Here is a 16,120-nt window from a genome sequence, read left to right as displayed (position 1 = left end):
AATCTGGACTTTACCTAGGATTTTTGGAAGTGGAGAAATCGGCCCAAAATTGCCCAAATTATCTTTTTGTGTGTACCCAGCATATAGCTGTTGCCTGATCATAACCCTTCTTTTTCCAGTGTTCCTTGACCTTATCTATTTGGTAATATCTCTCAGCCATCTCTCTTTCTACAGTCTTCCTTCAAATCTCCCTCTTGCTCACTCTCTCTCTCCTCCTACAGGTGCTGGTCATATAATTAAAATATAATCAAAAAGTTGATTTATTTCACTAATTCCATTCAAAAAGTGAAACTTGTATATTATATTCATTCATTACACACAGACTGATATAGTTCAAATGTTTATTTATTTTAATTTTGATGATTATAACTGACAACTAAGGAAAATCCCAAATTCAGTATCTCAGAAAATTAGAATATTGTGAAATGGTTAAATATTGAAGACACCTGATGCCACTCTCTAATCAGCTAATTAACTCATAACACCTGCAAAGGCCTTTAAATGGTCTCTTAGTCTAGTTCTGTAGGCTACACAATCATGGGGAAGACTGCTGACTTGATAGTTGTTCAAAAGACGACCATTGACACCTTGCACAAGGAGGGCAAGACACAAAAGGTCAAGCACATTAATTGAGAGGCGAAGGGAAGGAAAATATGTGGTAGAAAAAAGTGTACACGCAATAGGGATAACCGCACCCTGGAGAGGATTGTGAAACAAAACCCATTCTAAAATGTGGGGGAGATTCACAAAGAGTGGACTGCAGCTGGAGTCAGTGCTTCAAGAACCACTACACACAGACGTATGCAAGACATGGGTTTCAGCTGTCGCATTCCTTGTGTCAAGCTACTCTTGAACAACAGACAGTGTCAGAAGCGTCTCGCCTGGGCTAAAGACAAAAAGGACTGGACTGCCGCTGAGTGGTCCAAAGTTATGTTCTCTGATGAAAGTAAATTTTGCATTTCCTTTGGAAATCAGGGTCCCAGAGTCTGGAGGAAGAGAGGAGAGGCACACAATCCACGTTGCTTGAGGTCCAGTGTAAAGTTTCCACAGTCAGTGATGGTTTGGGGTGCCATGTCATCTGCTGGTGTTGGTCCACTGTGTTTTCTGAGGTCCAAGATCAACGCAGCCGTATACCAGGAAGTTTTAGAGCACTTCATGCTTCCTGCTGCTGACCAACTTTATGGAGATGCAGATTTTATTTTCCAACAGGACTTGGCACCTGCACACAGTGCCAAAGCAACCAGTACCTGGTTTAAGGATCATGGTATCCCTGTTCTTAATTGGCCAGCAAACTCGCCTGACCTTAATCCCATAGGAAATCTATGGGGTATTGTGAAGAAGATGCGATATGCCAGACCCAACAATGCAGAAGAGCTGAAGGCCACTATCAGAGCAACCTGGGCTCTCATAACACCTGAGCAGTGCCACAGACTGATCGACTACATGCCATGCCGCATTGCTGCAGTAATTCAGGCAAAAGGAGCCCCAACTAAGTATTGAGTGCTGTACATGCTCATACTTTTCATGTTCATACTTTTTCAGTTGGCCAAGATTTCTAAAAATCCTTTGTTTGTATTGGTCTTAACTAATATTCAAATTTTCTGATACTGAATTTGGGATTTTCCTTAGTTGTCAGTTATAATCATCAAAATTCAAATAAATAAACATTTGAAATATATCAGTCTGTGTGTAATGAATGAATATAATATAATATACAAGTTTCACTTTTTTAATTGGAATTAGTGAAATAAATCAACTTTTTGATGATATTCTAATTATATGACCAGCACCTGTATACGCCCGCTATTGCTGACTGGCTTTAAGTGTGTTGTGGTACTCGGTCCGATCCACGTTTAACAGCATTTCTCAGAAATTGCTTATTGCACCTTTAATATGTCAGGTCTGGTTAGGTGTGTGGGTAACTGAATATGTGAATGTGTTTTTTTTTTTTTTTTTCAGCGAACACACATGAATTCACTAATGACCGAACATACAGTCACCATACGGACCAAAGCAGAGGAGAAAAAACGGAGGAGAGGGGAGATGTATGAGCATCTTTTTTTCTGTCTTTCCCAATCATATTTGAGACTTGGTAACTACTAGCTGGTTTTTAACTAATTCTGTTAGGTCATATGCTCTCTGTTAAGTAATACATAGTCACATAATCACTGTATTGAGGCCTCCACTCTGCGGAGCTTCGCGGGCCAATTAGACTGAGCTTATAGCTCTTTCTGTGCCCTTGGGTTAGAGTGTTGCCTATTCCTCTTGTTTGAGGCCTCCATTCTTCAGGGCAGCCTGAACAGACATTCTGAGTGTTAGGCTCTCTGTGAGCCTCCTTGGATACTGGCCAGAATTTGAACGTAGTTAGGCTTCCTCTCTTTAGAGTCATCCTGTTAAGGCCTCTGTTCTTGAAGCTCCGGTCTATGATCGTTGCTGATGCAGCTTAGGATTGAGGACTCCTTTGAGTCCTTTGACTTAGCTCAGCCAATAGTGCACTCATCCTTTCAGCATGGCAGCATATGGGTATTCCATTGTGTTGTGTTGATACAAACGTCTCAGGTTACGCATGGAACCATGGTTCCCTCAGAATAGGGAATGAGACGCTGCATAATCCTTTAAGTCCAGTAAGTTGTGAGGTAGGGCCTCCATGGATCGGACTTGTTTGTTCAGCACATCCCACAGGTGCTTGATTGGATTGAGATGATGTATTTCATAGGTACCCTTTTATACTAATGGTCAGACCAGTCTGCTTCAGACACCAGTCATGCCAGAGGCATTACACATAGGGCCCTCTAGGGGACGCAGAACCTCATTCCCTATTCTCAGGGAACTATGGTTACATGCGTAACCTGAGACGTTTTGTGATCCTACGAACTCGAGAATGCGCTCCTCACGTGGTCAGCCCAGTAATGATTCAGACCAACTTTTTGAACTATTCATTAAATGTTGCATTTTTATGTTTATTTTGGGTTTTAAATAAACAAAAGAATAGTTTTGTTTGTTTCACAACTCTGGGGAAAATACAATTTCTTTTATCACATCATATATATAATTATGCTAAAACAATGTTATCAAAAAAATTATGATAACCAATGTATTTATGTTAGCGATGTTAGCGATTATTGTTTGGTAGCTTGTTGTAAGTCGTCCCCTCCTACAACTAACATGGCGATAATAAGCCTATGTGTGAACTGATATCAGGCTAATATTTTAGATCTAATGCTGTTTTGGGTTTTGCTCAATACTATGTAGAAGAAGCAAGATCATTTAATAATTATATTACCGTGTGGTGACCCTAAGATAACTCATATTTAAACAACTATTGCTTTGTGTTGTTTGTGAGAAAAATAAAACGGACATAACAATTTTAATAACATATTCTTACAAATACAAATTTAGTGGTATTATTTGTGTCCCCTTCAAAAATTGCCCTTGAGAAATGTTATGTTTATTGCCCCCGCCCTGATGTAAAATGTTCAGGCTGCAGACTTAGCAACGATTGTATTTAATATTAGAGGACAATTGTGGGGCCTACAACCCCAGCCCCTAATATCCACCTCACCGCAATGGCGGCCGCAGGACCCGAACCGCGGCGTGCAGGTGCTCATCTATCATCCCTCAGGAGAGTCAAGCTTGGGTGGAACCAATAACTGCGACCGCATTGCAAAAAGTATGCATTTAACCCCCTCGAGAGTCAAGTCAAGTCAAGTCAACCTTATTTATATAGCGCTTTTAACAATGCAGATTGTTTCAAAGCAGCTTTACAGTGTTAAACAGGAAAATAATGCAACATAATTTTATTCAGCCGTATAGCCATTATGGAGAAAACAGTGATGTCATCAGTTCATTTCAATTATCATACAGTGACAGTGTTGGCTTTAGATCAGTAATTAGATCAGAAATTTAGTTTATATGGTTAATTTAGTTTAATAATTAGATTTATTTGGATATTTAGTTGAAAATTTTAGAAAAAAATTGTGTCCCCAACTGAGCAAGCCAAGCCAGAGGCAACAGTAGCAAGGAAACCAAAACCCCATCAGGTGACCTAATGGAGAAAAATAAACCTTGGGAGAAACCAGGCTCAGTCGGGGTGCCAGTTCTCCTCTGGCCAATTAACAAACAGCGTATGATTATTATTCTGGCAACTTTACAGGTCAGAGATCATAATAGATCGGAATATTCGAAGGATCGGAGGCAACACGCCTGAGACGGCTTTATTGAGGATAATGTGTTGATTAAATTATTATTAAAGTGCAATATTCGAAGGATCGGAGGCAACACGCCGGAGACGGGTTTATTGAGGATGACATATCGATTTAAGAATGATTAAATTGTAATATTCGAACAAGCACACTAGTTCGAACGTCAGATTCTATAAATCTGAAAAGAATCATTTGAGAACAGACATGAATGCATCGTTATGAGTGCCTTAAACTCCCTCGAGAGCCGAACGCGATCATGTAAACGCTAACTACTATCCCTCAGGAGAGAGCAGAAAGGAAAAAAGCTCATTACCTGTCTCTTGTAGTTAGTCTAGTGAATACATCATACCAAGTGCATCCAGCTTCTTTGAAGAGTCGATAGCACCCATATGCACATCCCAGATGCCTTGAGAATAGGGACAGCACGAACAGAGTATTTCATAGAGAAATCCTCACAATGTGCACATTTAGTTCCCTCAAGAGCTAAGCGTGCATGCTCCTCACTCATGTTTACAAACAACACTCATGTGAAGACAAGAAAGTGGATAACATATTCCACAGGTGCCCTTTTATACTCAGTCGCACCAGTAGTAACATCATATGCTGCCGCCTGCCAATGTCAGCTCCGATTGTTCGAATATTACAATTTAATAATTCTTAAATCGATATGTCATCCTCAATAAACCCGTCTCCGGCGTGTTGCCTCCGATCCTTCGAATATTCCGATCTATTATGATCTCTGACCTGTAAAGTTGCCAGAATAATAATCATTCGCTGTTTGTTAATTGGCCAGAGGAGAACTGGCACCCCGACTGAGCCTGGTTTCTCCCAAGGTTTATTTTTCTCCATTAGGTCACCTGATGGGGTTTTGGTTTCCTTGCCACTGTCGCCTTTGGCTTGGCGTGCTCAGTTGGGGACACTAAATTGTTCAACTAAATATCCAAATAAATCTAATTATTAAACTAAATTAACCATATAACCTCTCTAATTACTGATCTAAAGCCCACACTGTCACTGTATGATAATTGAAATTAACTGATGACATAACCGGTTTCTCCAGAGCGGCTATACGGCTGAATAAAATTATGCTGCATTATTTTCCTGTTTAACACTGTAAAGCTGCTTTGAAACAATCTACATTGTTAAAAGCGCTATATAAATAAAGTTGACTTGACTTGACTACTTCGTCATGTTTAGACTCTTCAGACACCAGGCCGGATGCATTGCTCATAGCGACCCCTAGGGGACGCAGTGCTAGTTCCCTTTCGACTGGGAACCTGGCTTCTCTTGAGACTCCCCTGCTTTGCAGTTAATTATATGCTAAAGCCCGCCTGCACATTGAAATGATTTGTTACAAGGTAGTTTGTGACATAAGAAACACCGGTGTTTTCAAATCGTGTTTTTGAGACTGTCTTTGGTAAACTGCAGTTTTAAGGAGAAAATACTCAGCAATGGTGTTGACATATGAATTTGCACATTATTTGTCTTAAAGCATATTAAAAACACCCAATATAAAGAATATTAAAAACTTTACCACCGGGGGTCTTTAAAAATTAATAGGGCCTGTGCACAAGCGAGTTTCCTCACCAGTACAAAGTGATATCTGCAAGAGAAAAAGAGTTGTAGAAATACATTTTCACACTGCCACTGATAATAGTCATAAAATAAAACATTGACCTTGGTGTTTTTTTAAGATTCAATATCAGGATCGTTCGCTGAAAATCTATCATTTTACCCAGCCCTATTTGAATGATTCATTCTGTTGTTCTTGTTTTGAAGTAACATACAGATAATGACTGATGCCGGTGTCTATTCTTCAGGGTGGGTACTCCATGTTTATTCAGCTGATGCCGATAGTTGTGCTGGTCTTGGTCTCAATCCTCAGCCAGATGTTGATGTCCACACCTCCTTATAGCCTTTACTCCAGACCGTATGTCATAATACCTTACAATACATGCCTCATACAACCGTACAATTTATGCTTTAGATCATGTGTAATAATGCCTTATGATACATGCCTCACAACACCATACAAACTATTTCAGAGTGTGTGTATATACACCGATCAGGCATAACATTATGACTAATATTGTGTTGGTCCCCCTTTTGCTGCCAAAACAGCCCTGAACCATTGAGGCATGGACTCCACTAGACCCCTGAAGGTGTGCTGTGGTATCTGGCATCAAGATGTTAGCAGTAAATCCTTTAAGTCCAGTAAGTAGTGAGGTAGGGCCTCCATGGATCGGACTTGTTTGTTCAGCACATCCCACAGGTGCTTGATTGGATTGAGATCTGAGGAATTTTGAGGCAAAGTCAACACCTCAAACTTGTGCTCCTCAAACCATTCCTGAACCATTTTTGCTTTGTGTCAGGGTGCATTATCCTGCTGAAAGAGGCCACATCCACCAGGGACAACCGTTATCATGAAAGGGTGTACATGGTCTGCAACAATGGTTAGGTAGGTGGTACGTTTCAAAGTAACATTCACATGGATGGCAGGACCCAAGGTTTCCCAGCAGAACATTGCCCAAAGCATCACACTGCCTCCGCCAGCTTGCCTTCTTCCCATAGTGCATCCTGGTGCCATGTGTTCCCCAGGTAAGCGACGCACACGTCCTCGGCCATCCATGTGAGGTAAAAGAAAATGTGATTCATCAGACCAGGCCACTTTCCAGGCCTCCAGTTCTGATGCTCACGTGCCCACTGTTGGCGCTTTCAGCAGTGTCAGCATGGGCACCCTGACTGGTCTGCGGCTATGCAGCCCTGTACGCAACAAACTGCGATGCACTGTGTATTCTGACACCTTTCTATCAGAACCTGCATTAACTTCTGTAATTTGAGCTCCAGTAGCTTGTCTGTTTGATCGGACCACACGGGCCAGCCTTCACTCCCCACATGCATCAATAAGCCTTGGCCGCCCATGACCCTGTCGCCGGTTCACCACTGTTCCTTTTGGACCACTTTTAATAGATACTGACCACTGCAGACCGGGACCATCCCACAAGAGCTGCATTTTTGGAGATGATCTGACCCAGTCGTCTGGCCATCACAATTTGGCCCTTGTAAAACTCGCTCAAATCTTTGCGCTTGCCCATTTTTCCTGCTTCTAACACATCAACTTTGAGGACAAAATGTTCACCTGCTGCCTAATATAATCGCACCCACTAACAGGTCCTGTGATGAAGAGATAATCAGTGCTATTCACTTCATCTGTCAATGGTAATAATATTATGCCTGATCGGTGTATATACACAGTACTGTGCCATTAATTGTAATAATCCAGTGAAATTTTTGAATGCACAACAAGTCTGACAACAGCCAGTATTCTCCACACGGAGGTCTGATCTCACCATCATCGAGTCCATATGGGATTACATGAAGAAACAAAAAAACAGAGACTAAATCCAACGTCCAAGCTGTGCCAACGTCTCCAAGTCACATAAAGGAACCTTCCTGCAAAGCTACAGTAATGTGAAACGTTTTAGGCGCTTGTGTAAAAATGAAAGTAAGAATGCTTTCAAAAATAATGTCATAAATAGATTTTATTTATCAATTAACTTCTATTAACTAAATGAAATCAATATTTGGTGTGACCACCCTTTGTGTTTAAAACAGCTTTTATCCTAGGTACACTCGCACATAGTTTTTTCAGGTAACTTTGCAGGTAGGTTTGTCAAAATTCTTCTGGATTTAGTTTGTCAGTTTTTTCCCCCTGTTTCGTCATGTAATCACAGACAGACTCGATGCTGGAAAGATCAGATCTCTGTGTGGAACATACCATCTGTTGCTAGACTTTTTGTGCATACAAAATTTCACTGGATTATTACAATAAATGGCAAAAGGAATGTTTTGGATATTTACCACTGACACACTACAGCAAAAGATGTAAATAACTATTACCATTTTGTGTGCATGTGTGTGTGATATATAATGTATATATGTATATGTGTGTGTATATTAAATATATATATTTACTCCTGGGTAAAAAAAAAGTCTTAACCACAAATTATTAGTCAGGAAATTAGCCACATTTAAGCAAATACACTACTTAAAAAGCCATTGCTGTCTCAAAAATAAAGAAAAACAAAGACACAATTAAGTTATTGACAGAATATGGGGAGTTTGATTCAGAGTGGTTCTGCAGAGTTGTGTGGTGATGTTCTAGAGCAGTGTCTTCAAAAATATATATAATAATAAATTCATCTCTACGATGATGAAGAGGTGTCATTGTGTGGGGAGCCTTTTTAGCTGCTGGTATTGGTGAGCTAATCCACTGTGAAATGTAATTTAATGCTTTAGAGTACAGGAGAATATTGCAGAATGGCTTGCTTCCCACAAATGAAAAGTTATCTAAAGAGGAATAATCCAATATTATTTTTCAACAAGACAATGCTCCTGCCCAAATTGCAAAGACAACCAAGGAGTGGCCTGGTCAGAGTCCAGATTTGAACCCTATAGTGAATATTTGGTCTTGCATTAAATTCAAACAAACTGGGAGACATTTTTCAACTCTACTCATAAACTGTTTGAAGCCATTAACATTGAGTGGAACAACACTTACTCTTCTTTCTGTAAACAGCTGTCTGCAAGTTTACCCACACAGCTTAATGATTTAAAGAAAACAAAGTGCAAGGCTATTCCATGCTAAGTTACTTCATTTGTGCAATCTACTGTATTTGTGCAATTCTTGCTAATTTCTTGACCAGTGATTTGTGATTAAAATGGTTAAGATCGTTAAAAGACCACTAAATATTTTGTCATTTTTGTCTTGGCCCTTTTTTTTTTTTTTGCCCAGAAGAGTGAATACAGTATTTTAAAGAGAATTTTGTAAAATGAATATAAGCTTTACAGGTCTTTATTGAAAAGTGTTTAAACAATGTTTTTCATGCACATGCACCAGTCCTATACTAGGGGCAAGATTTACTAAACCGCAAATTAGCATGAGACCGCAATCCCATAAATGGAATCCCCTTCCAATGGAAGTAGAAAGTTCTGGCCATGATCTACTGACAAGGCGCAAATGAAAGAACATAGAGGCAGTAGCTCATAATAAAACATCATTATAATTATAATTATTAATTTTTTTATTCCAGCAGCTTGACTGTAATGACCCCTAATAATACTAAAGAAGAAAATCTGAACAAATGTAATGGGTTTCATCACCTGTGGTGCTTTGGCTGCAAATAATAGGGTAACATGGGGGAAGATGCTTAATATACATACTTCACCCACTAGTTTGCTGGACCCTATGTATCCGATTTTTCATATCAACCGAAAAATGTGCCTGGATAACCTGACTTCTCTTTAGACTCCCCTGCTTCAGAGCATAGTTAATGATATGCTAATGCCCACCTGCACGTTGTGATTGGTTATAAGGTAGTTTGTAATATAAGAAACACAGACGATTTCAAACTACGTTTTTTTCACTGCAGTTTTAAGAAGAAAATACTCAGCAATGGTATTGACTTTGCTGAAAGCACATTAAAAACACCAGACATAAACAACATTTAAAACTTGATTTTCACCACAGGGGGTCATCTTATCTACTTATATCTTTTTAATAAAAACTATAACTTTTACTTCACAAATCCAAAAACATTGATGTGTCCACAAATCCCTCATTAAAATAGACACAAAAAACGATGATATTCAACATCATAAAATGTCATAATTACTAATTAATCAATTAACCTCAAAACTGTTTCAGCTGACTATATTTCACAAATGTTGATATTTAGATTAAATGGAAAAAAAAATTAAATGATAGTCATTCATCAAAAGTGCTGAGATAAGATTTTTGCCATCTATGGGGTGGGGTTCGGGGGTTTCATCTTACCTCATGTTACCCTAATGTTTAGAAAGAAAATCTGAATAAATATATTGGGTTCTAGCACTTTTATATGCTTGTACCATTAAATTCTAAATGTTCATACTGTGTAATGGTTGTGATCTCTGCTCCTTCACATCTAGGTCCACAGGACAGACTGTTAAGAGACAAACTGAGAACCTGCATGTGGACTATTTTGTCACCAGAGATTTCAAATCAGAATATAAGGGCTCAGCTTTGCTAAAGATTGAGAAGAATGTAGAGGATGATTATGTTTCTAATGTGCGCAACAACTGCTGGAAGGAAAGACAGACAAGTATGTCTCATTATTTCATCTTTACCATTGCCTAGGTATGTGCTTTGATGTCGTAATAAAATCAGTTTTGTCATCGTGTCATCCCCTTCAGAAACAGATCTGCTGTATGCTGCTAAGGTCTACAGAGACGAAAGACTACAGCGAAAGGCTGAGCTCATGACCATGGAGAACTGCAAAGAGCTGGACAGATTAAACAACCTTTTCCGTGGTGGATAAACCTCAAACAGAAACTAATAGACACTTAGGAAAATAAGACACCGTTGTATAAATGTATTGTTTTGTTGTTGTTGTTTTTTTAAACATTCTTATAGATAACATTAAAAATGTTAAGTCTCATTTTCTTCTGGAATATGCTTTGCTTCATAGTACAGCAAATCAGCTGAGAAAAATATAATTTTTACCCATTTTAATCTATCTCTCCATTATGTCTGACTTCACTAAACAGTGGGGAATGGGCCTAGATGTTCTACACTTGAATCACAACCTTTTTTCTTTCTTGACTTTGAACCCAAACTTGCATTGACTCCATGTCAATGTTGTTCTCCTTGCCAAGTTTTAATAGTGCTACTAACATGAAGTGATCACTATTTTGAATCTTAATTAACCTTAAATTGTACAGATGAAATATAAGCTTTTAAATAAAGGACTACTATTCTGTTCGTATTCAGAACAGAACATATTTTTTAATATTCTCTCATTAGTTTTTCCATCAATTGAAAGTCCACACAACTAAAAATTTCACTCATTGAAAATGTACAGTATATGCACTTGTTTCTTTATGGATTATTCCACATCCAAATCGAACATTACTGGTGTGAGGACAAAAAGAAGGGCGTAATGAAATTGAGGCAATAAGAGCAAGATTTCAAATGGAGGCCAAGTGGAGTGGCAGTCAATTTCCCAAAGTTAAAGTTTACAAAAAAGGCTAGAATAACTGAAAAGTTATCTGTGTATACAGGAGAACAGATGGCCATTCTGCTAGCAGTACAATTTATGACTTAGACATTTGGAATGCTGTCATATGCTCAGACTTATGTTTGGCATTAGTATTGATACTCAACAACCAGAAACAAAGCCAGATATAATAAGATATTATTCAAAGTCTATTTGTCTTACAACAGTGCAGTTTATGTGGGAATTAAAGGAAATGAAAAAGTGGACAGATTAGCTAAACAGGCAGTGGAAGAAGAAACGGTAGACATTCTAATGCTATATTGTAGGACTGAGATCAAGCCAGTAAAGAAAAAGATGCTACTAAAATGGCAACAGTATTGGACATTTATGGCTACTTTGTTTTATAACTGTGATTTGTCTTTAACATTTTGGTCTGATGTTAGTTTTGTTTTATTTGCCCCAAGAAATGTAAATTATAAGTTATCTCTAAAATATGTTATATGCCCTTACACACAGAATCAAAATGTTTGAGTATGTTGTGAACTATATTTTGTATGTTAAATAAATACTGCACCTGTAAAATAAATTTGTGAAATTCATACCTAAAATGTTAACTATTCTTGCTAGAAATGGAGTCTTTGAAAAGTCCTTAATGCCAATCAATAATAAAAAAAGAATTACACATTGTTAAACTTTAATGTAATATCGCTGCTATACATCACCAAATACTTTTGATCTTTGAATTTGTCTCTAGGAAAAATTTATTTTATTGTTGTTGATAATTCATTTGTTTCTTTTTCCCTTTCGAAACGCGGTGCAAATATTCACTCACACCAAAAGAGATGTGAACATTCGCATCGCGTTACTCGCTCTAGTTCAGTGGTTCTCAAAGTGTGGTACGAGTACCACTAGTGGTACTCAGGCTGCCTCTAGTGGTATGCAGATGAATCACTAAAAAGTAATGTTAAAACATAATACTTTTTTTCACATTTAAGTACAACACATTTTAATTTAATCATTAGTTAATTATTTTATTTACCTGTATGTAAGCACAGTGCAGTGTTAATGTACAAACTCTGTATTTACAATGTTAAAGTGGTTGACAACAATTAATATCCTTATTAGGATAGGAATAAACTGCCTCGTTTTTGAACTGTGCAGAGATGTAGCTGAATAGTTAGGCCTACCACGCTACTGTATTTTAATGTTGGTCATTATGGTGGTACTTGGAGAGCCAAATATTTTCTGAGGTGGTACTTGGTCTAAAAAGTTTGAGAACCACTGCTCTAGTTTATTCGCGGGACAACTTGTTTTTCGAATAAAAACATCAAGCAATGAGGAGTGTTTTCATGCACATAAACATTTCTTTCTGACATTTTTTCCGCCATCAAACATGTTGAAGATAACAAATATTGCTGCTCTGTACCTGTTGTAGAAGTCCGAGGTTTTCGTAAAAGAAACAATTTATTTAAAGCTGCACTATGTAACTTTTGCGTCCACTAGAGGTCGTCTATTCAAAACAAAGGTGTAGTTTGATGACGCCATGTTTGAGCGCAGAATCTTGGGACGTGGTTTTCACCTCACAGCCGGTGGAAAAGAATCGGGATAGGACTCGGGCAGAAATCATGTTCATGGATGCGATTATTAACGTCACTGTAGTATGAAGCAGAGCAGGGCCGTGTGTTATAGGAACTGAGCAAGGCCGCTGGAGCGATTGTTAATAAGATGAACGCTACACACGCCTCGCGAGCAGCAGGACTGTTATTATGGCATAGTCGCCGGTGGGACTTTAATTATGCCACAGTCGCCGGGGCGCCACTTCACCTTTTCCGGTCATTAGTTTGAGGTAACGCAGCTCTGTTTATCATATTAGACACATCTGAGTGTGTTGAAAATTATGTTATGACATTACTCTTTGCGTTTGCTTGGCGGCTGCTATGACACATGTTGCACACTGCAGTAAGAGTTAAGCGTTTCTGCAAAATAAAACCGGAGACCAAGGGTAACACAGATATGACGCAATTAACAGGCGACTTCCTCACACGTCCCGGTTCCTTGGTTAAAATAGCAATTTTCTCACGATTTACAAATAGTTGGAAACATTTGGGATATTGTAAGTACTCAACTGAACAAAATATATAACACTGGCCTAGTGGTCTTTGGATATTTTACTGAAAATGTTTTACATAGTGCACCTTTAAGTCAAGGGTGACCACCACCACTGTTACAGCTGGAAAGCCAAACGCCAACGTGTCTGGGTTCAATGCACCACCCAGAGGCAAACACAACTCTTTGAATTTCACTGTCTTCTTGGGGAGGAACTACACCTGGATGACAGCCGCTTCCAGCCAAGCGGCAACCTCCTGCAGTTTCTCTTGAAGCCAATACAGAAGTGACTTAAACTGCAATTCATCGACTGGCCGCTAGGGACAGGCTCCAGAAGGGAGCAGAATCTCATTGAGCCCCATGTTAAAATGCCCAACTTTACAGCAGAATAAAACATGTTTACAGCCTGGTACAAATTGTGGTTTTGGTCTATACGACTAATTTTGCCCTTCATGACAACTGTGAGGAGGATTATTTTTTTTAAACTCATTCGTTTAGATTATATAAAGCATTAAAGTTCTGCATAATTAAGAGCGTGGCCACTTTGAGTGACAGGTGGATAGCCATTTATGTGCAGTCTGTTAGTCATCACGTCACCTCAGCTCCACCCACGTCCCGCCTTTTTGCCCATTTTCTGTTATCCTGGAGTGACGCGCTGCCAAGATGGCAACGGCCACCTCGACTCTACTTTACGCTTCAAAACTGCTCATCAGAATCCTATGGGTGACGTCACGGATACTACGTCCATATTTTTTTTTACAGGCTATGCTTCCAGCACTACTTGGGGATGACAGCTGTAGGTGCCCAGTTTGATTACCTGTCAAACCGGACGTGTCAATAAGCTCTTCACTGATTGGCTTGCGCGACAACGCATCTTGTGAATTTTCCGCTCAAGAAATGAAATGTTCAACTTGCGCGGATTGAGGCGAATATCATATGGAAGGCCAACAGGGCCAAGATGTGTGAAACTGACGCGTAAACACGTAATTACGTGAATGTCTCCAAACTGAATGTCAGAATGGGAAAGAAAGGTGATTTAAGCAATTTTGAGCATGGCATGGTTGTTGGTGCCAGACGGCCACCATTTCTAGGGTTTACAAAGAATGGTGTGAAAAGGGAAAAACATTCAGTATGCGGCAGTCCTGTGGGTGAAAATGCCTTGTTGATGCTAGAGGTCAGAGGAGAATGGGCCGACTGATTCAAGCTGATAGAAGAGCAACTTTGACTGAATTAACCACTTGTTACAACCGAGGTATGCAGCAAAGCATTTGTGAAGCCACAACACGCACAACCTTGAGGCGGATGGGCTACAACAGCAGAAGACCCCACCGGGTACCACTCATCTCCACTACAAATAGGAAAAAGAGGCTACAATTTGCACAAGCTCACCAAAATTGGACAGTTGAAGACTGGAAAAATGTTGCCTGGTCTGATGAGTCTCGATTTCTGTAGAGACATTCAGATGGTAGAATAAGAATTTGGCGTAAACAGAATGAGAACATGGATCCATCATGCCTTGTTACCACTGTGCAGGCTGGTGGTGGTGGTGTAATGGTGTGGGGGATGTTTTCTTGGCACACTTTAGGCCCCTTAGTGCCAATTGGGAATCGTTTAAATGCCAAAGTGTATGTCAAATTCATTAATCCATAACTTCAAAATGCTACGGTAAAAATGTCTGGAATTTTGCATGGTGACAGTCAGGCACAATGGGTATAATATCCCGGTAGAACTGTGAACGCACCCATAAAGGCAGCTGAGATATAGTGCCTCCAAATGGGCCAACAATGCTTTTGGCGGCACCCAGTGGACATATCACTTTGAAACTGCAGTGATATGTACATATTGGTACGTATTTTGGGGTTTGCAAAAACGTTGCCAGAGGTACATTTTCGTAATGAGACCAGGAGATCTTAATATGAGATCATGAGATCGTAATATGACAATACAGCTCTTCTAACTGTATTGTCATACATGTCAAATTCATTAATCCATAACTTCAAAATGCTATCGTAAAAATGTCTGGAATTTTGCATGGTGACAGTCAGGCACACTGGGTATAATATCCCAGTAGAACTGTGAACGCACCCATAAAGGCAGCCGAGATATAGTGCCTCCAAATGGGCCAACAATGCAATAGCTATTCTAACTGTATTGTCATATTTGTCAAATTCATTAATCCATAACTTCAAAATGCTATAGTAAAAATGTCTGGAATTTTGCATGGTGACAGTCAGGCACACTGGGTATAATATGCCAGTAGAACTGTGAAAGCAACTATAAAGGCAGCCGAGATATAGTGCCTCCAAATGGGCTAACAATGCAATAGCTATTCTAACTGTATTGTCATATATGTCAAATTCATTAATCCATAACTTCAAAATGCTGTAGTAAAAATGTCTGGAATTTTGCATGGTGACATTCAGGCACACTGGGTATAATGCCCCAGTGCAACTGTGAATGCACCTGTTGGGGTAACAGCTTAGGACCCAGGACCAGTAGTGAAAAATGAAGACCAGGAGTCAGGAGTCAGATTAATTAAAGAAAATTTTACTGAAGAATAGTTTGCAGTTTCATCAGCAGAAGCCAGCTTCAAGAGGAGTTCGTAGGCCGCGCTCCCTCTAACAGTCTCCCCGCCTCCGTCTAACGTACATACAATTTTCTGAACAGTTATACGGTTTTCAAGGTCTAGACACGTCATTACTGCCATGTGGAATGATTCTGATTGGTTCTAACAACATGCAATGTAAGCAACTTTCCACACGTAGACAGATAGGA

General features: G+C 39.3%; 1 protein-coding gene across 1 annotated transcript in view; it reads left to right on the top strand.

Annotated features, from left to right (window-relative positions):
* dnajb14 (DnaJ heat shock protein family (Hsp40) member B14) overlaps window positions 1–11,934 on the top strand; it is a 61,451-nt gene extending 49,517 nt beyond the window's left edge. The window contains exons 5-8 of the mRNA XM_079812030.1: window positions 1,960–2,045; window positions 6,023–6,132; window positions 10,173–10,345; window positions 10,437–11,934. Coding sequence (XP_079668156.1) covers window positions 1,960–2,045; window positions 6,023–6,132; window positions 10,173–10,345; window positions 10,437–10,561 — 494 coding nt within the window. The 3' untranslated portion in view covers window positions 10,562–11,934. The remainder of the gene's footprint in view (window positions 1–1,959; window positions 2,046–6,022; window positions 6,133–10,172; window positions 10,346–10,436) is intronic.
* Window positions 11,935–16,120: the final 4,186 nt, after the last annotated feature.

Source organism: Gobio gobio (genome assembly GCF_949357685.1).
Source record: "Gobio gobio genome assembly, chromosome: 3".
Classification (NCBI taxonomy): domain Eukaryota; kingdom Metazoa; phylum Chordata; class Actinopteri; order Cypriniformes; family Gobionidae; genus Gobio; species Gobio gobio.
The sequence above is the reverse complement of the archived record's forward strand: the minus strand, read 5'-3'. Positions and strand labels throughout refer to the sequence as shown.